The sequence below is a fragment of the Cibotium barometz genome, chromosome 1, assembly GCF_041138505.1.
Source record: "Cibotium barometz isolate CiBa-2024 chromosome 1, ASM4113850v1, whole genome shotgun sequence".
NCBI classification, from domain to species: Eukaryota; Viridiplantae; Streptophyta; class Polypodiopsida; order Cyatheales; family Cibotiaceae; genus Cibotium; species Cibotium barometz.
Window position 1 is genome coordinate 13601998 of NC_141046.1, and position 22217 is coordinate 13624214.

The 22217-nt window shown below is 42.5% G+C and overlaps 1 protein-coding gene across 1 annotated transcript in view; it reads left to right on the forward strand.

The window, feature by feature from the left end:
• LOC147641623 (uncharacterized) overlaps window positions 1-11991 on the forward strand; it is a 58849-nt gene extending 46858 nt beyond the window's left edge. The window contains exons 3-5 of the mRNA XM_086794958.1: window positions 10103-10157; window positions 11519-11649; window positions 11744-11991. Of these exons, the coding sequence (XP_086651084.1) occupies window positions 10103-10157; window positions 11519-11642 (179 nt within the window). The 3' untranslated portion in view covers window positions 11643-11649; window positions 11744-11991. The remainder of the gene's footprint in view (window positions 1-10102; window positions 10158-11518; window positions 11650-11743) is intronic.
• Window positions 11992-22217: the final 10226 nt, after the last annotated feature.

A 22217-nucleotide genomic window follows, 5' to 3' on the forward strand; every position in this document is an offset into this window, starting at 1 on the left:
AATATGTTCGTGACTTGGATGTAGCCTTTGGTCAGGTGCGGACAACCATTGCAAGATCTCAGGATAAGCATAAAATGGCTGCTGACAAGCACAGAAGGGACATGGAAGTCAAAGAAGGTGATTGGGTTTTGCTGAAATTTGAGAAGGCTAGGCTTCGGAAGAGGCCAGGACGAGAAGGATCATATCCTAATCTTTCTCCTCGCTATATGGACCCTTCAAGGTGATTCAAAAGATCAATGAAGTGTCATACAGGCTTGCTTTACCTAGTCATTGGAAGATTCACAATGCTTTTCATGTGAGTCTATTTCGGAAATATGTGGGGCCAGATCCTGATGAGCCTGTCACAGAAGATCCGCCAGAGATTGAAGAGCTAGAGGAGATCCTCCAGCCAGCCTCCAGCCAGAACAGATTGTTTTTCACAAGGAGCGAAAGCTACTTGCCGGGAAGCTTTCCAGGAGATACCTTGTGAAGTTTAAGAATTATTTGTCTATTGATACAAAATGGGTAAATGAGGACTATTTTGTTGACTACCCACAGTTGTTGCAGGCATATCTTGAGGCTTTTCAGTTGAGGACAACTCTTTAGAAGCCTGGGGGGATGTCACCAATTGGCCGACCATTTGGTCCATCTCTAGTTTTTGCGTCTCGTTCACTTGAGGCCAGGCCGGTGTCTCATGTGAAGAGGCCAGTATTTTGCTGACATGGACAGGAGCCAGACTGGTGCCACCCGTGTGTTAGCAGGATGGTGTCGTATGGACGGGAGCCAGACTGGTGCCACCCGTGTATGACCTGGATTGTGCTCGACCCATGGGATTGTCACGCCATGGAAGAGCCAGTATTTGTGCCGTGTCTTGCCTATGGGACTGTCACACCATAGGGAGGCTCGTGCCTGGAACGGTGTCTTACCTATGGGACTGTCACTCCATAGGAAGACCAGGTTTTTATGTTTTACGTCGTGCCATTTTTGTGCCGACAGATATTTTGTACTTGTTCCATGAACGGGAGATATGTCCATGTTACTATTTGCACATGCACACATGTTTTGCATGTTTGAAACTGTTTTCGCATGACTTGTATTTTTGTGTTTGCCTGCTTGACGTGTCACTTACTGAGCGGGGACGCCTGCCAGTGAGTCGTGAAGTCTGCTCTGTCTTCTGACGAGTTTTGGTGCATGGGAACAGGTGGTAAGTATATTGAACATGTTAGTTTAATACTTTTATTTCTAACCTTTTGATTTATAAGGTTACATGTTCACACCCACTTAAAAGTGGGCACCCCCTTTGGGCACCCACTGAGGGGCCAAGGACCCCCACTTAAAGTGTGTGTGTGGGTGGGTCACCTACCCAACCCACCTTAGAACTGGCCACCCACATGCAAATCGTGGGGAGCCAGCCAACACTAAGGTTGAACTCCACTCCAAAACTCATAAAAAAAGGCGACCACCCTTCGTAGGAAAAAAAAAACAACGACCGGCAACCATCTCTTCGCTCCTTCAGGCTGCGCACGTACACGAGCCAACTGCTGACGGGCTGCGCTCCTTTCTCCAACAGGCGACTGCCTCCCCTGCCTAGCAGCTGCGCCTGTTTTCCCTGCAGGCTGCTCTGCCTACTCAGAGGCGGTTGGCATCACCTGAACTGCTGTGCATGATCTCTCTCTCCCAGGCGACTGCTTCTCCACAGGCTGCTCTACCTTCCATACAGACGACTGTACTTGCAGCAGGCGGCTGCACCTGTTTCTCTGCAAGTTACGTGATCCTTTGCAGGTGGCCAAAACAGGCTGCGATTAGGTATCTCCTCCTCTGCACAGCAGCTGCCATCACCAGAAGGATACAGCCAGCTGCTCCTCCACGCCGGCTGCTCCTCACGCTGCAGCCAGGCATCTCCTCCCTTGCAAGTGGGTGCTCCTTCTTTCACAGCAGGCGGCTGTGGCCTTTGCGGTTGTTCTTGTCTTGGTGGCTGCTCTAAGTTCTCTACGATGCGGCTGTGCCATCTCAACAAGGTGGCTGCTTCTTCTATCCAGCAGATTTCAGCAAGGTGTTACCTCTCCTAAGGCTGCTGCTCTATTTCCTTCTTTGAAAGAGGTTGCACGTCTTCTCCACTGGCGACTACAAGAGGACTTCACATCTCCTGGATGGCTACACCTTCTACACAAATACCACGGGTATTGGTCCTCTATCTGCCAACCACAAGTAAGTGAATTTTCAGATTTAAATAAAGTACTATGTGTTAAATCTGATAAGGGATTCATTCCCCTCGGTAACACCCGTTCGGTGCCGGGTAGTCCAAGGTCTATTGGAGAACCTCGGTCCAAAGGTGCTGAGATCGGGAGAGCCACGCGTTAGTACGAGAGCGGCCTGTTTGTGCGTGGTCTCGGAACACCAGTGAGGCGCTCTCTGCGGAGTCCAGTGAAAGCACAGGACCGTAGAGACTGGACCACGCTAGTGGTCGTTCTGCTTCGAGCATCTACTTCGAACGTCGACTTCAAGTCTATTTGTTTGGTACTGTATTCATATGTACATGGACATCATCTGGTTCTTGGAACCCATGGAGCATTGTATTTGTTAAATACTCCCAATAAATATATCATATATTGTGGGGGGTCGGCTTGTTCCGGCCCCAGTGCTGGTGTCCATCTTTCCATTTCATTTCATTTCAATTTCAAGTTGTATTAAGTTGTCCATTTCAAATTGTGGTTTTAAAGTTGTGCTATTACGCGTGTGGATGTCCAATGGAGTCTTCCCACTTGACGGGATTGGTTTCAGAAGCAGCACAATCCAATGTTTGCACGGCGGGGGAGACCTCTGGTGAGATGGCTCGTACAAGTGCAGAGTGAGCTTTTGAGTCTTGATTCTCCCAAGCTGAAAGTTCTGCAAGAAAGGCATCCTCCTGGTTTCCTGAGTCCACTTCCTAGAGCTGGTAGGGCGTTTGGGCTTTCGTTCGTGGCCCTGAACAATCTCCCAGAGTCCCTTGTGTGTGAATCAGACCTTCATCTGTAGCTTCCAGTGATCATAGTTTGAACCACTGAGCTTGTTGCCTTGTTCGTGCAGGGGGGGCCCATATCTGTCTCAAAGAAGCTATGTCTCAAATAACCTCTGTAGCTAAGCAATCCAGGTGCTCTCTTAAGCACCTTTCCACAGGATCCAATTAGGAACTAGTAGCCCCCTTTGAAGATGCAGGCTGGACAGTAGCAAAAGAAACCCAAAACACACCACTGGGAACCTGTTGGCTCCTACACAAAAAAGAACAGCGACACCTGTTGGCCCCAAAGCTTGGCGCCCCTTTCGGTATTTCGTTATTCAATTCAATAGAAGAGTTTAATTGAATACATCATGGCCATTCATGGCTTATACATATGCATGTCCAAACTGCCAGTCCCCTGGTCATCTCGGCATAGAGGTTTCACACAGCCCTGTGCTCAAAACACCCCACTGTTCTGCACCTCTAATCTGCCAAGAAAGCTCATCCACGAGGCCCTGAATATGCTGCCAATTGGTCCATGCACATAGCCAAAAACAGAGCCATATCTCAGCCCATAGACTCTTCCAAATCAGTCCAAAAACTTGCCCTGTTTCCACCCTCAGAACTGTCAAACCCTTCCTCTCACAAAGGGCCAGAGGAACACTTCCGTGACAGTCTCGAGCCAATGAAAAGAGAGACTCCGTTATGCACTTCCTGCAGTCCCACCTGCCCGCAAAGAGAGAGAGAGAGCAACTTACAGTCCTTGTGTCGCTTTCCCCTAGAGAAAGAAAGAGAGAGAAACCTGTCAGCTATGCACTTTTGTGGCCACCAGCAAACTGCCCACCTGCATGCATCCAGTAGAGAGAGAAAGAAAGGTGTATTAACGTCTACTAGAGGCCGAACTCGACCTATGAGACAAATCAATGAACAACTGTCAATGTCTTCTGGATGTCCAGAAAAAAAGAGGACAAAATGAACATGAAATAAAGTATGAGAGAGAGAGAGAGAGAGAGAGAGAGAGAGAGAGAGAGCAGTTCAGTCCTTGCACTTGCAGCCAGCCAATAGCCAAAAAGCAAAGAGGAGTTCTGTCTAGTCCACGCTTCTCTGCAGTCCAGCCCACACTTCCTGCTATTCAGCTCCTGACCGCCACCTGCAAACTGCCCGACTCTTCTCTTGCTACCCGACCAGTCCGCCAGTTGCCTAGAGAGAGAAAGCCATGTGCAGTGTAGACCTGTGCTTCCTGCAGTAGCCGACTCCAGCCAAAGAGAGAGAGCTCCCACATGTAGCGACTTTTTCCAAAAGAAGCCCCCCCTCCAAAAATAACGTGGGCTCCCCTAACAAGCCACGATTCACTTTTAAAAAGAGGTATTCTTTTAGTTAAGAGGTTTTTAAAACCTTTGTCCCCTCAAAATATTTATCCCCCTCCACATGGGGTAATAAAAAGAACCTTTAATAAGTGTCCCCAAGTGTGAACATATAACCAATGTCCTACACACTTGTGTCCTGCACACTGTCCACCATACTCACACCTACGCTGCACAAATTCACAGGGTCGTGACAAGGCGTGTGTCGTCACCACACATGATGCCCCAAAGCCCTTTAGCAAGTTACGGATCATAAAACTCCACAGGGAGTAGTTTGATCCATCCAACTTATCCTCCTAGGTGAGGACACCAAATACATCTGTAGCATTTTGAGCCATGTAGACAAAATACACCTGCAAGCAACCAAGCACCAATGTGCACTGCCAGCTGAGGCAACCAAATGTCCTGTGCAAATTTTTTGCCTGCAACCTCAAGCAAGTATAAACTTGCGCCAAATTGTCTAATTACACTCAATGTGTATACATATGTGACAAATCTGTGCTATAAGCCGCTTTTACATGCTCCAAACTGAAAAGCCCCAATTTTTATGCACTGCAATTGCTTCAATGTGCAGTCCGTTGTCCAATTTTCACAAAAGCCCCAAATTTTTGCAACTGAAAGAGGCTGAATTTATTGATTTTGACCTCAATTTGAAAAACCCCCAAATTCCAATCAAAGCAAAATGTTCAATTTTGGCAATTCTGCATCAATTTGAGATATTTGCAAATGGTGGTTCCTGACATAGCCTTCAAATTTCCAAAGCAAAGGGAAATTTTGCCAAATCCCCAAATTTGTATACCTGCAAATATCTGATATTTGTAAAAGCAAATCTATTTACTTGCATTGCGGAACTCCTCATGATCACCATAGTTGCCAATTTGAATGCGAAGCTTGCCAACCACTAGTGTTACATGTGCATTCAATCCTTCAAAAGCTGACTATGCATCCATACTCAACCCAATTGTTCAGGATGCAATTTAAGTGCTTCTGCCATCTCAATAGAAATGAAATTGTCAGTAGAACCCGGATCAAACAAAAACAGAGCATTTTTATCTTGCAATTTATCCCAAGCCTTTAACAAAGTACGGCTATTTGGATCAGCTGAGGTATTGCCTTGAACATCTGGTACTGTATTAGAAGAGAGTGGGGCTGAATGGGTGCCTTCATCATTAACAAGCTGAGGACATTCCCTCTTCATGTGGCCTTTGCTCTCACATTGAAAGCATTTACCTTGCTCCCGGTACTCCTTAAGTTGTTCACAACTAAGGCGGTTTGATTTGTTCCTACCCCTCGGCTTTTTTTTGTCAAACCCCTTCTTCTTTTGTTCTCTTTCTCCACTTCTAGCTTGCTGTCCACCCCTGGACAGCTCTTGATTTGCCCTCTGTTTAGCTTTGTACGAGCTAAACTCTTGCTTTCTGGGGGTGCTCTTTGAATGCAAACTTTCGGCAATAATTACCGACTCCATCATGTGTTGTAAGGTACTATTAGGATAGAGTTTTAGGCTCATCCTAATAATAGGTTGGAGACCACTTTCAAAATTCCGCATCTTCTCATCATTAGCAATCTTCATACTTTAAGCAAAACAGCCCAAAACTTATCTACATATGCAGACACACTTTCATGCTCTTTTTGTGACAACCAATCCCATTCTTTCTTGCAGACACACTTTCATGCTCTTTTTGTGACAACCAATCCCATTCTTTCTTTACATATTTCTCAAAGTCAAGAAGAAGAAACTGCTCCTAAGTGCAGCCGACTTTGGATCCTTGTTCTCAAGAAGCTTGGCCAGCCACCAATTGCTAGCCGTATCCTTCAAATACATGCCCACATGACGAAGTTTAGACTTCTCAGTAAAATTGACATTTACAAATGCAACCTCAAACTGTCTAATAAAAGAAAGAGCTTTCGTAATATCCCGTTTACCATTATAAGATTCAAATTTAACATCTTTATCCCCAGCCTTGAAAGTCTTCAATCTCTTTGAAGACTTTAGTAATATCCCGTTTACAATTATAAGATTCAAACTTAACATCTTTATCCCTAGCCTCCAAGTCTACAAGCCCATGCCCAAGGCACCTCGTCAACAACAGGGTGCCTCCACGTGTACGTGCCCACCTCTTGTGTATGGAGAGGCAACAAATAGAGCAGCTGGTCTTAAGCTTGAAGATAGGTATCCGCATATCACATTTAGTCCATGCTTTGCTCATTGTTTGAGCAACTTATGAAGGATGTTGGCAGCTTGTCATGGGTGGATCCACACATTCAAAAAGACAAGGAGATAATAAGCTTCATTCAAAACCATCAGTTTATTTTGAATAAATTCCACAAGAGATCTCCCAAAAAGGATCTCTTGAAGTACTCAGAGACACGCTTTGGTTATAACTTTCTCATGATGAGGAGGTTATCCAAAGTGCACTTGCCTTTGAAGCAGTTGGTTGTATGCAATGAGTGGATGGGATGGGCTCTTTCTCGGTCAAGAGCCGGCATAGAGGTTGCAAGAACCATACAAGACTTCACATTTTGGGATGAAGTTAACACTATCGATGCTATGATGAAGCCGATCAAGCGCTTGATGCGGATTGCAGATGGACGGGAGCCATGCATTGGGAAGGTTTATGAGGGGGCTGACCGAATGATCGATCTACTCAAATGCTATGTTTCTGATCAAAAGGTAGCATGGAGAAGTATTTACTCTTGGTTGAGTTTGCATACAACAATACAGTCCATTCCTCCACTGGTAAAGCTCCATTTGAGGCTATCTATGGCAAGGTAATACTTTCACCCATCCTTCGTAGTAAGGATGAGATTTTTGTTGCTGATGAATATGTTAGAGATCTAGATATTGCCTATGCACGAGAAGGATTGGGTTCTTCTCAACGTCTCCTCAAGAGGCCAGGGCAAGAAGGCAAAGCTCTTAAACTTGCCAACAAGTATTATGGTCCATTTCAGGTTATTCAAAAGATTAATGGTGTGGCTTTTAGGTTGGCTTTGCTCACTCATTGGAAGATACATAATGCTTTCCACATCAGCCCGTTGAAACCATGTATTGGAACTCCACCTTCTCAACCAACTATAGAAGATCCACCCGAAGTGGATGATTTAGAAGAGGTGCTTCAACTAGAACATATTGTCTTCCATCAAGAACGGAAGCTTAAGGGAGGCAAGGTCATATGCAACTATTTGGTTAAATTCAAAAACTATTCACCTTTGGATTCAAGGTGGATGCATGAACAAGATCTCAAAAGAATATCCCAATCTCCTTAATAACTATTTAGAAGCTTTTCAAGTGAGGACAACTGTTTAGAAGCCGGGGGGAATGTAACTACTCCCTAATTTCTCGGGATTCATATTGTAAATTCTCTATTATTCATGGACATGGGTGTTGAACACTACATGCAGCCATGAAATGTTTATGGTTAAAGCTTCTTATGTATGTGTATGCTAGCTGTATCTACGAGATCCGAGCTGCAAAGAAGCATGTTAGGCATTTGATGGCTCTTGGAGAACCAAATGCAACACATAATGCCATGGACATTTGATGTATCTTGGAGAGCCAAATGCCATAGCTTTTGTAAATTTCAAGTACATGTAAATAGATGGGGGTTTCTTCCAAAGTATGTGTTCAAATGCATACATTTGTATGCATGACTCATTTCTATTGTGTGTATTGTTTTGTTTGGCTGGACAATGCTTGGATTTTATTGCATGAGAAGCTCATGGATCTTGGGACGCCTGGATTGCACCCATGGGTTAGTATGTTGCATAATCCATTTTCAGCTAATCTATTGATGGATTTGTACATGAATAATTAATATTTTGAAGGTAGCCCACTCTTATGCGGGTTCTCTATCTCCATGCATGCATGCATGCATGACAATTTAACTAAGTATGGTAGATAATCTTCTTCTCCATGATGAGAAACCCCCATGCATGCGACATGCAAGCTTTTTCAGCTACATGCATGCATCATGCAATGCTTTATCTTTTCATGCACCTAAAAGTGTGCCATGCAAGTCTGCTTTTCTTAAAAGTAAAGCATGCAAGCTAGTTAACTCAAAAGAAAAGGATGCAAAGTAAACTTTTCCTCCTCTTTTAGCTACACGAGTTGCTCTTTGAATTATAGCCATTCTTGTTGTTCCAAAAGTCTAGCTCAAACCTCTCCCTACCACATCTTTTTATGAGCAATATCATCCACCCCTTCTCTTCTTGTAGGCGCGTCCTTCTAGGCTCTATAAATTCAGATTTTCAGCCTCATTTCAAGACACTTCTTGGCCTTTGTTTATTGCTCTATCTAATGCACTTATTATAGAGTATTTTTCCAGCCATACCATAGTGTTTTTACCTCTCCAAAACACTTAGAAGCTGGTTGAATTCTGATTTTCAGAATTGAAAGTCTCCATTCAAGCTAGAAGAAAAAGAAGAAGACTATTTCTAAAGATTGAAGCTGTGGAAGAATCATCTTGGCTCCGGTTGCTACAAGTTCTATGCAGGAGAACCCTTGGGAAGTGCTGGGCATTCTTCTAAGGCTGATTTTCAGCCACTAGATGGTTGATCTCATTGAAGTTGAGCTACATTTGCAGAAATCGGGATTGTTAGGCAATCTTGGTGAAGGGTGTTGGGCACCATATTGCTAGCTTGTAGCTAGGCTACTTTTGGGAAAGTATAGTTTTTGTAAGTTGTTTTCATGTTCATTCATTTTACTAGGCCAAGCCACCTGTTTTATGTACTTGTAAAATTCTTACTCCCTTAAGGCAATACATATCCTTCAAGGGGGGAAGGGGGGGACCAACCCAAATATTCTGTACAACCACGCACCTGTTTGTGATAGTTTACAAACTCCATGTAAGTCAGAGAGCTTGGGGATAGAGCCCGAGCTTACCCAAAGACCCTTGTGGGAGTGGAGCAAAGGTGTATGGAGGTGCCCCACTAACAGGAGATGTCACGTGTATGCTTAGGCATGGCACCACATGGACATTGTAGCAAGTATCTTGGCAAGGGAATTGGCCAGATTGGATCAATTTTGGTGGCCCAAACAGTGCACAGAACCTTACTTTGATACACATGTAAGGTTGCAAAGAGAAACATACTTTGATACCAATGTGAGTGTGCAATAAGCAAAAGTGTAATTCTCTAAACTGTTTCATAGCACTATGTTGAGAACACACACACACACACAAGAGGAAGAGAGAGAAATGATGGCAGAAGACTTGATATTCTCTAAATAAAAGCTGAATTTCTTACTAAACTCTTGTGTTCTCAAAGACGGGCTGTGAACAGAGCAAGAAAACCTCTCAAACTCCTCTCCTAAATGCTGACATCTGGTAGGAAGCTTTGCAAAATTTGATGCTTTCCCTTGGTTGGCTGCTCAAAAATGCTAAGAGGTGATTTGTGGAATGGGGAGAAAGGGGCTTTATATACATGCTTCCAAAAAGTAAGCCTATTTGTGTACGTTTTTGTGTTGATCATTACATTAGTTGCATTCACATTTGTGTGTTAGTTAGGCAGCTTATGGGTGCCCTCCTTCCGTTTATAGATTAGGGCTCAGTGTGAGAACTGGTACGGTGTGAAAATTGGTGTGAGAAACGGTATGGTTGCATGAGAAACAATACGGTGTGAGAATCTGTGTGGGGAGTGCTGTGGGTGAGTTGATTTTGGTAGCCAAATGTAAAATTTGCGGGTATGCACTTAGCACTTGCACTCAAATTTCTTTAACTTTTATCGAAATTGTTGTTGGACTACAGAACAAGTTACAACATCTAATAGAAATGATGTCTTTTTGCAGAGCCAGTGTTTGAGAGTTCCATCACAATTGATGGCTTCCTTTTCAAAGAAAGCAAGTAAGCTTTTTTTGGCCTGATATTTTTAACTTATTGAGTATTATTTGAGATTATATTATGATGTATAATTGACAACATGACCTTTCTTTTTCTAACTTAGCTCCTTCGATGTTGAGATGGTTCTAGAGTTTTCTGTTTCCAAGTAGCTGATTGATGTAGTTTCTATGCAATAATTCAAGGTTATCTTCGGTAAATGTCTTAACTTGCTTCTCTTTGATTTCAATTTCTAACTCCTGCTAAACCCCCCTAGGGATTTAATTATCACTTGTCCCACCTTCCAAAACTATCACATGCACAGATGGGCATGGGCACAAAGAATAAGCTATGGAAACTTGGAAGAGAACAAAGGCAAAAAGGGATGTTTGAAGCAAGACAAGCAAGGGAAGGAAAGTACTAGCAGTCAACTTGCGGTTTGGGTGTAACTCATTATTGTCTTTGGGTGTGGGACTGTGAAAGGGATCTGATAATAAGAGAAGTGCACATCGCTTGGGGAGATCAAGCAGCTCATCACGTTTAGAGGGGCCATACTAGTATAAAAAAAACAAATTAAATTTTGTGTAGGGTGTGAAGCTCCAGATGCAGATAATTTAGACAAAGGCAAAAGATCTTGTGGCCATTAATTAGCTCCAGTACTTGCATTGGCATAGGGTGGGACAAATATTTTATGATGGTAGGAGATATAAAACGCTTCATTTGGTCTGCATTGTGTAGGTGAGTTGGTAGTTGAGTTAACCCTTGCGCATGAGGTCTCAGTTCAATCCCAGCTTGCTGCAGCCAAAGGACACCTCCTCATGTGAGGGTTGTATTCTTCCTGGGGGCAGGCGCAGGGCTATCTTACCCTCAAAATAGGGTTTGAGGCGGCAGCAGTTCTGACTGATTAGCAGGATCTCAACTTGGGGATAGTTTTTTTTTTTTTTTTGGGTTGGGGGGGGCGGGGGGGGGCTTTGTGGGTGGGGTTGTGTGGGAATCTTCATTTGGATATCATGTGGCCTTGGAGAGTTAGAGAGCTCAGAGGTAACAGGTCTCAAGCTTAGACTCTGAACTTTTGATAAGATTTTAATGAGTAATTGCATTGGAACATTCATGTCGAGGACTAAAGCCACTACAGAATTGAAAAAGTATACAAGTTTACCTTGAAAATAACTCATTGTAATGCTTGGTCCAGCACTCATGGAGGTCCATTATCATGTTGACAAATGATCTAAAAAATTATGGTTTGTGGAACTATATGGCCACTTGGGTCACTTGGGTCAAGAAGCATAGGGAGCCAGGGACCTATTTTAGATGGATATTGCAGTGGCTTATACTTTTTGTTTTGATCACAAGCTTCCATTCATTGTTTGAGATCTTTTCAACTTCAGGGATGCACCACTCAAGAAGTTTGTGGAAGGACAGAGTCTTTTAGAAGACCATGGAAGAGGTGGATTGTTTGTTGCTGATGCCGCACCGACATCTTCTCGAAAGAGCCTAGCTAGGAAAAGCTGATCTGAAGGTACTTTTGCACCCTGCAAACTGCAGTTCGTGAGGGGCTCCAGTTTGTAGGACCAGGAAAATGTCTAACTATTTCTTTTTTCGCAACATTGCAGGGAGGGCCGTTTGTTGTGATGGATGATGACCTTTCACTTGATGATACTCTTGTATAGAATTTTTAAATTTTGGTGAAGGTTTCGGTGTTCAATGAATGCAATATTGCAATGGTTAACCGTTAAGTGCCAGTATGTTTCATGATGTTCAGGACTGGATTGATTATGCATGCTCTCAAAACACCTATGTAGACTTGGTTAGTGTTCTAACAGAAGTTGCAGAGCTGGTTTGAGGCTCTTAGTTTTGAATTTAGGTTGACTGGGCAGCCTTGCTCTGGACGGCATTGCGTAAAAGGGTTTTGTTAAAAAATGCCAATTTTTCTTTAGCAGGCTATAAGGCGGTCAATTTTTGTATGGAAGGGCTCTTCAGACCTGACTAATGGCCCATATCCATTAGCGTATTCTGTGAGAGCTTCACAAGAGCCTCTGAGAACTCAGAGGACTTGTTTATGGCTAATGTCATGAGAACTCAGAGGACTCCTTTATACCTGATGTCATGGCACATTCCTTTTTGCATTCTGAGTCCCTTAAATAGTTGCTCTGAGAGTAGGGCTTCAATCCACCAAGAAACCGATTAGAGCACAACAGTGCAAGGGTATTTCCATGCTGGGAGCGCTTGTCTTTAGGGGCAGTGCCCCCATGTTGACGGGGGTCACTAGGACACTGTATTGCAAGCCTCCAGCTTGCACACACATGCGAGCAAATAAATGTGTATAGGCTGAAAAAAAAAAGAGGCATGGCAAGCAGCCCCTGATGTTGTATTGGTAGAGCATGGGTTTGAAAAGGCAGCCCCTGATGCTGTATTGGTAGAGCATGGGTTTGAGAAGCCCCAGATCTCAGGTTTGAATCCCAGTTTGGCCCATAAGCATGTGTGTCATCATGCAGTGTACTCAGCTCAATGTGTATGTGGAGATGAGCGAAGCAATCCCACTTAACAAAACTAGGGCAATACCAAAAGATGTCTTCTTTATATGTACTCTGTATGTTATTTCCCCAGGGAGAAAAGTTCCTTCTATTACGATCAAACTAGGGCAATACCAAAAGATGTCTTCTTTATATGTACTTGGTATGTTATTTCCCCAGGGAGAAAAGTTCCTTCTATTACGATCAAACAGCGCCTCAAATGAGGTGGAGAAATCTGGGGGGGATAGTCCCTCCATTGCTGGCCACTCCTGGAGGCAACTACCTCATACAACGCGCGGGGCCCCACAGGGGCGCGGGGGGGGGGGGGGGGGGGTCGGGGGGCATGCAAACAGGCAGCCTGTAGTGCCAGTGATCAGAAAGACAGGGTCCCTGACACCATGTGTGTAAGAAAACCTCTCGCCGCCTACACATGCGATCTAGAGCTTCCTGGAGATTCTGCCACTTGCCACGTAGGGTATGAATGATATCAGTCCAAATAGCGCTGATTGACCCACCGGGGGTGGCGCGGGAGAAGGGGGGTTGGGGGTTGGGTGAGGATGCCCTCGGTGGCCCATTGCAAAGGGCCCATCATATATGCCATGCAACAATGCTGCTGATGATCTCCCATCTCTGACACGTGCTTGGAGACCAGCCCTCTCACAACAGGTCAGGAGTTGGAACTGTGTCAATTCTGCAGCCATCCAACTGCCTCCTTATAGTGGAGGGCAGGACCGGTCACTGTCTCCCAGGAAACAGCTCCCCAAATCCTCTGCCATACCTGTTGTGCTTTGGGGCAATCCCAGAGGCAGCGCTGCTATGACTCTATGGGTGGCTGCACCACACACAATGTGCCGGCCTACCACGGATAGCCAACCAAGTGCCGACAGCAAGGTTGCGGTGGGCGAACTGCCAGAGGTAGAGAGTGATCTTCCTTGGCCAAAAGCTGTCCCATGGTGGCTTCCGAAAATCTTCTAGGCAACGGCGTCAAATGCCTTGTGAGGCCCAATGTTCTGCTGCCGCCAGGGTGCTGTCTATCTCATGCATCTGGATCCTGCGACCCATCCTTACTGTGTAATGGAAGAAAGGGGTTGCAGGGCTCTCCGGGCTGAAGGGGTCCTGCCCACTGGTCTCTCTGAACACGCATCAATGGTCAGCTTTACTAAAGCCTAAGCCGCCAAGAATTGTTGCGGGCCATCTTGGCCAGATGCGTCGATGTGTCACTGATGAACATGATAACCTGAAGAGGGGGTTTTATATCAAGGGCTGGCGGTGTCTCTCCTCATCTATAGTCGGGGTCAGGGAGAGGGCAGGCTTGAGCCTTGAGGTGGCCCCAAGCTTTGATCAAATTGGCTGCAAAACAGTCCACGAAAGAGCAACTGAGACCGGAGGACCGGGCCTCCATGAAGATACATCTCACACTGGGGTCCAAGGGCCACCGAGAGAGGGAGTGCGGGGCGAGATCCATGCAAGAAGAAAAGCCTTTCAAGGCTCCCCGCCTGGCTGAAGGCCTCTCACAACCAGCTTGCCCTATAGGGCTCTGCTTTGAATAGCTGGATCAATGACGCCAAGGCCGCCCTGATGAGACAAGGCTGGATAATCACCCTCCAGGCTATTTTGGCCCGCGTAGGTTTGCCATCTGTCCCTGCTTATGGAAAGTTCCTGAAGAGACGCTGCACCTGTCCAAGGCTTGCCTGGGAAGATGCCCAACAAGTAATGGACCATGTGATGATAGCCATGAGCACCTGGTTGGCCACAATCATGTGGCCAGTGAGGGAGAGATGGGCTATGCACAAGTTAAGGAGCTTCTTCCGAATGCTCAGAAGAAGGGGGGCAAGCTGCTGCTCTGGCGAGATATCAATCCCTACCTAGCATCCCAATAGTGCTACTGGGTATCCACTAGAAAAAGACTCAACTGGGTGCCAAGCCAGGGTGGCTGTAGATCCAACCCAAAGACCGCATAAACTGGTAAAAGTCCTCAATGGCTGGCATGAATCTTTGAAGATTCCCTTCCTCTCCGGAATGGTAAGTCATCTGCAAACTCCGAGTCATGAAGCTCCTCCTGGGACCTGATGGGGAGCCGAAGGCCCTGAAGTCCGGTGCCCTGCTCTGACGGGAAGCTGCTTATCGCGAGGAAGAGGAAAAGGGTGAGAAGGCATCTCTGACAAACTGATCTGGAGGTAGGAAATCTCTCCCCTCTAGCCCCCTCATTGCGGACCTGGCTGTAAGCAGCGGAATATAGTGCTGAGACTCTTCTAATCCAGTGGGCAGGGAACCCCATCCGAAGCACAGTGCCGTTCAGGAAAGCCCAGTCAACTCTGTCATAGGCTTTCGAGAAGAACTGCCGTGTCCTCCCAACGAAGACGAGCTGTGCTGGCTGCCTCCCAAAAGGTGAAGATGTTATCCATGATGTTCCTATCTTGGATGAAACCAGTCTGGGTGCCATGAATCAAATCAGGGAGGTTGGGCTGCAGTTGGCAGCTGTTGGCTTTGGCGACGATTTTGTAGGCGCCTCCAAGGAGGGTGATGATTGACGTATCTCCAAATGATCACCTACCTTCTTGGGAATAAGACCATCCGATAGTCTATCTGGTATGTGGCCAGAGGCCATGATCTCGTTGAAGGCGGCTTGAAATCCACCTCCATTAGATCCCAATGACAAACGACGAAGGAGACCGGGAGGCCATCCTCTGGGGCACTTGCCGTGAGGCATGGCCCGTAAAGCCTCACACAACTCATCATGCAAGAAGGGAGAGCACTAGAACAAGTATGCTGCCAAACTCCCTCTCGCTGCCTCAACCTAGGGAGGGGGGATTGGTTGATGTGTTCTTTAAAAATCTGTGGCATTGTGTACAAATCTGTCACGACTCATGTCTCTAGGCTCCTCATGTGTATGGACTCACTTTTTTTTTTTTTTTTCACGGGACGGGGGGCTCATGTCTTCCAACCTTGAGAGCAGTGGGCTCACGTCTTTGACTCGCATCTTTTTTTTTTCACGGGATTGTGGGCTCAGGTCGCCCAACCTTAAGAGCGATAGACTCGTCATGTATTTGACTTGCGTCTTTTTTGTCACGGGGTTGGGGGCTCACATCTCCCAACCTCGAGAACGATGGGGTCACATGTTTTTTCAGAGATTGTGGGCTCACATCTCCCAACTAGAGAGTGGGTTGTTTGGCCTAGTTTTTTTTAGGTTTTTTGGACTTGATGAGGGTGATTAAGGTACCTAATCTTAGTTAACAACGGTTATACAAGGATGAAGTGTTTTTAATTAATATTTTACATGCTTCTAAGCTACCAATATTAAGAATGCATAAAAACTTATGAACAAAAATTAACTGTCCCACTTTAATTCACACCTAACGGAGCTTAATGCTTATTTTTTAAGAGTTGGTTCCACTCTTAATCACAATTGCTAAGCTATTTCTTAATTCGATGCAATGAAATCTAAGCCTAGTGGGCTCTAAAATTATGCAACTCACCAAGAATCTATAGTTTTTTCCTTCCAAGATTTTTTAACTTGAATACTCTAGTGCAAACAAGCTTTAAAATAAAATAAAAACATAACAAACTAAACACATTCAATGCTTCAAATCGTATGTTGTTCGAAGTGTGGTCTCGTAATAAATATCGAACAATGTTAGGTAACCCATTAGATGGGGATGGATAGAAGAATGAAATTAAGTCCTAGGCTAGTCCTCGTCCCAATAGCATTGAATGGATGGAGGAATGGAGATAAGCCTTAGGGCTAGTCCATCCCAATAGCATGGGATGGACGGAAGAATGGAGCTAAGCTCTAGGCTAGTCCTCATCCAAAGGCACCAAATATGCTTGTCAAGAGCTTAACTTAGCCTTTCATAAATCAAGTCTTGCCTTCAAGCAGCAATGCAATATCCCAATGTGGGTGAAAAAAGAGAGAGCCTTCATAGTGGGTCTCTCTCAAAACGGCAAGGGAAGAAGCAACTAATGAGAGAGCAACATACAAGCAACCACCCATCTAACATAGAAGAATCCAAGAGCATAGATGCAAGCAAGAGTAGAGAAGAGGAGAGTTCACAAGTATTCTATTGTGTATCAGACTAAATGCTTCTATTTAGTGTTAGAATTGACTTATATACAAGTGACTAGTGTTCACAGTAGGTCGACCAAACTTTAAAATGGTATGCTACTATTATTAGTCTTAAGCAAATATGTACACAAAGTTTTTAGGCCAAAGGTACGGCTGCTTTATATATTCTACATCGTCTTACAAAAGATAAGTGTCCATTGAGTGGGTAAGATGGCAAAGTGTCTTATGCTTTATAGTATGTCGAATAGGTGAAACCATGTTAACCTACAAAGTGGTTAATAAGACACTTCAGACCTTGTTGATGAGACCTTATATAAGAAATTGGATGGTAGTCTTATCTCATGTTTGATATTGGACCAAACATCAGTTTTGCTCTGTGTTTTGATCACGTTCTTCAACCAGGAGAATTATTTAGAAAGTAGGTATGTAGGTGTTATAACACATTCAAGGTACTTAAGAGTATGACATCACCTATGTTGTAGGCAAGACCTCATTGGATTTTGTGACTCAAATCAGGCAGGAATGAGTGTTGCATGGCCATTGCTCACAATCTTATGTTTCATGCTCCCATGGAACACATTGAGATTCATTATCAAGATGGTTTACTGTTCGAGGATGGAAAACTCTGCAAATATCTTCACTAAAGCTCTAGCATCTACCTAATGATGTGACATCTTCATCAACTGGACATTGAATCATAGGGGTAGTTTGCCTTTGGGGGGATAGTAAGCGGGGTTGTTGGATATCAATGCTCTACTCTATTTATGGGAGGGTTGTGTACTATTTTAGATTATTTATGGAAAGGCTTTACCCATTCCTAGCTCTCGTCTTTCTCATAAAGTAGAGGCTATTGTTTACTCAAGATTTTGAGGATATATTTTAGCAAGTATGCCAAGCTACATGTAATTCTCAAGAAGTGTAGCAAACAAGAAATGTACAACCATATATTTTAAAGAAGGTGATTATGCTCTTAGGAACTGAAAAGAGCGTCTCAAGAGTGTTAAGAAGAATTAGATTGGCACCAAGGTTTTATGGACCATTTAGGGTTACTGAAAGATTAATGACCTTGCATATCGATAAGGTTTGCCCATCACACTGGCACATTCACAGTTCTTTCACATTCTATATGTAAAGAGTCACCTCTAATTATTGAAACCATTTAGAGGACCACTTCCTTCATGCTACGTATGAAGAGCCACTCGAATTGTTGAAACCATTTAGAGGTGGCTCTTTATCCTACGTATAAAGAGACACCTTGAAACCATTTGAAAGACCCCTTCCTTTACATTTTACATATGAATAGCCATCTTTAATTGTTGATCAAGAGGAAATACTGGAGCCTAACACAATTATTGACCATCAACACACTACCACATGCATGTGAAACATATTCATCAAGTATCTTTTGACCTTCAAAAACCATCCTATAGAAGATGCTTAGTGGATGCTTGAGCGATATTTTATCCAAATCTTATCCACTCATGTAAGTAAATATACAATTAAGTAAAATTGCACAATTAATCAAGAGGGGTGTTAGATAGATCCTTTAATGGTAGATTGGGAACACCTAAATTACCATTGCACCATGCCGCTAGTTAGTAACATGGGTGGTTTCATATTAAATACTAATATGCTAGTGTTATTAGTGTATTTTGGGGCTATGCTAGTGTTATTAATGTATTTTGGGGCTATGCTAGTGTTATTAGTATTATAAGTGATTTCATGTTAGATAATGAATTGGTGTTATTGGTGTTTATATTTGTCCCTTATCACATATGCTGTCATGCTGGAATTGGTTGTGAGGAGCCTAATTGATTGTATGTAACTCACATGGTTGGCATTGTTGAGTAATAGGCAATAAGCGCTACAACGAAGCTGACTCTGATGTTGGTGTATATTTATCATTTGCGGTATCATGTATAGTTCATTTATTTGGTCACGTGTTAATATTTTCTTATTATGTTCACTACTACCGCCCATCTTATATAGTTGGAGTATGTTATATTTTGTGCACATGTGAGTGCTAGTATTTATGATTGCAACCTTAGTTACAAGACTTATGGTTATTTTGTTAAAAGACAAGCCTAATATATTTATGGTTGCAACCTTAGTTCCAAGACTTATGGTTATTTTATTAAAAGACAAGCCTAATATATTTATGGTTGCTACCTTAGTTTCAAGACTTATGGTTATTTTGTTAAAAGGTAAGCCTCATCATATATTTTGTAAGGAAAGTTAATATATGGCTCCTTGGGATATTTTGGTTAAAGTATAAAAACACGTGCATGTGGGAAGTGGAGTCATTCACATCGGTTGGGAGGGAGACATGTTATATTTTGTGTGCATGGAGTGCTATTATTTATGGTTGTATAACCTTAGTTGCAGGACATATGGCTTAATATATTTTGTAAGGAAAGCTATATTTTGTTTTAAAAAAATCTAATTATGGCTCCTTGGGCTATTTTGGAAGAAATATAAAAAAATGCTTGTGTGCGAGAAGTGGAGCCACTCACGTTGGGGGTGGAGGCGGAGGGGACCCAATGCTTTGACTTGTGTTATTTTCTTCATGTTTTTATGCGCTTTTGCCATGGTTGTTTTATTTACACGTCATTCAATTCTAGTTTCAATTTCTCATTATACCAAGACCCTATTATGATTTTTTAATGTCCTATCAATTTAGAAAATTTGTAGAGCTTTCATGACATCAATATATTTTTTGCATTTGCCTCTTTTGGATCACAATCATTACATATTGAAAAAAACATTCCTTTTAAGGACAATCAATATGCCCAATTCAATGCCAAATTTAAACTTTAATGGCACTTCAAAATATATTTTTTACATTTGCCTCTTTTGGATCATGATCATTACATTTTAAAAAAAAAACATTCCTTAAAAGTAATATGCCCAATTCAATGCCAAATTTGAATTCAAAATCCATCTGCTGTTGCTACAAGTGCTAAAGAGGGATAAAAAAGATGGTGTAATGATAATGTATGCTTTTTTTTCCCATGCCGAATATTTCTTATTCATGTAGATTGAGCACGATCAAGGAAATCATCCTAAGTTTTTTTCTACAGAAAATGATGTGCAATATGTTCCAAATGTTTCCTATTTTCAACCTTGTTTATTCCAATATCTATTTAGAATGGTGTAATAATAATGTATGATCATTTTTCTTTTTCATGCCAATTATTTTTTGATATGTTAGGATAATGAAGAGCGAGCATGGATAATGAAATTATTTTCAAAAAAATCACGAAATAAATGATGTTTTTCCTAAACCTATGAAAGGACACTTTTATGTTCTGTAGTGTTACCAAACTACTGTTAGATAAAGCACTAACACTACATTTTACTTCTCTAATGTGGTCAAATCTTATATATCCAAAAGATACTCATTTTTCTTCTCCAATGTGGTCAAATCATATATATCCAGAAGATATACATTTTTCTTCTCTAATGTGGTCAAATCACATAGATCCATAAGATATGAAAACAAAGAGCTTGCTCACTACTTTTATAATCCTTTGAAAAGAAGTGCACCAACGTTGATTCAAACTTGTGTGCAACATGCACATGAGGCGTGACGTAACTATAAATTACGCATTGTAAGTTTTTTGAGCCCACATTGTAAGTTTTTTGAGCCCACTCATACCCACATTTTACTAAACACGTGACTCAAGCACATTGATATATTACATTTTCTCATTCCAATCACATATTTTATATCACTTGTTTGCATGCCAAATCTCACTTGGCTTACAAGTGAAATATTCCTAAACAAGTGACTCAAGCACATTGATCTATTACATTGTCACATATTTTATATCACTTGCATGCCAAATCTCACCCAGAAACTAACAAAAATCACAAACCCATAACACATGCAAGCAATACAACATACATGGGAATGACCTATTCACACATTATTTTATAATTCTTTAAAATTTCATCTACAATCATGTGCAATTCTCTTTCTTTTTTGCTTCTATGATGCAAACCCATGACACAAATTTTTAAGAATATATCTTTTTGCATTTTGTGTTAATTAGCCAAGATGAAGGATCCAAAAACACATAATCCAAATTCTCTTTCTTCAACTATAAATAACAAGAGAAAGCCTAGTGTGCTCAACCAAATTCTCTTTCTTCAACCATAACAAAAAGAGAAAGTCTAATCTACTATGAGGCTACTTAGTTCTTACAAGGAAGTATATTAATGAGAGCAAGTTCCTTCATAGATACAATCCAAATGTGTGCCAAAGGTTGCCTTGCACATATCTAGTTACATCAATGTAAATTTGTAATGATAGCTAATTAGAAGTTCTGAGCCTTACCACTATGTTTTTTTACCTTTTTTCATGGTGGGACTCACGTTTTCGAAAGCTCAAGGAGTTTGTGTCAAGAGTGATGGGATCAGAAGAGCCCGCATGGCTTCTACAAGTTCACAAGCTTTGAAACTCTCGGGTCGCCTTCCCTAAAGGTTAAACAAGTTGGGGCAAGTAGGGTTGAAGCTTGCAACCTTGCCTCAGACTTTAAAATGTCAAAATTGAAGGCCTATAGTGTACTTTGGCTTTCATTTGAAACCCGTTACTCAGGAAAATTTGCTTGGGGTGGCCTTTTTCTTGAATTGAATCTTAAAAGCTTTATTTGAAGCTTTGGAATGCAATGATGCCCATTGAAGGCTGTGAATTTCAACACAAGCAGAAACAGAAGCAAATGGGTGCCTCGGCCAATGGTGAACTAGTAGTGTTCTTATCACTTGTTATCTATTTTAGCCCAGTCTATCGCATTCGTTTTTTTTTTGGAAAATTGTGTCACATATGCTATTGAGTTCCTAGTTATCACTTTTTAATTAAGTATTGCCCATTAGGTTTGATTTTTGTGAAGGGCCACTTTGCTTGTCACAAACCAGCCACACACATATGATGGCCATACATAGGTGGACAATGTTAAAAAAATCTTCAAAGTGGACCCCTCTTCCTTTTTTTATCTCATCTCCCTTCTTTACTCTCTCTCATGCTTGTGTTTCACCTTTGCTCTTTTAGTGTTCCATCTCCCTCCCTCCTTCTCTCTCTCTCTCTCTCGCTCTACCTAGAAGGCAAGTTATTGTCACTTCTCAACTATTCTTTAGATGTGGAGGCTGCATAGTGTAGTATATATATATACTACATCACATTTTTTGGTACTGCACTTGTTTTTTATAAATTTATATGTTTAGCCCCTATAAGTGTTGCATTGCATGAGAGGGTATTGAAAGAAATGCCATATAGGCTTTGGACCTCTAGTGGGTGTGGTGGGCATAGATTAAACCCATGACTTTTGCATTCTTGGTGTTCACTATTCTCCCTCACCACAATGAGTGGTGTCAGATGAAAACAAATTTCACTGTTCAAATTGAGAAAACATGGTTGTAATTTTGGCAGCCTCGAATTTAAAGATGGAAATTTTAGTTATAAAACCTAACCTATATGCATTTTTTCAATAAAACGAGTTGAACTTGAAGGGC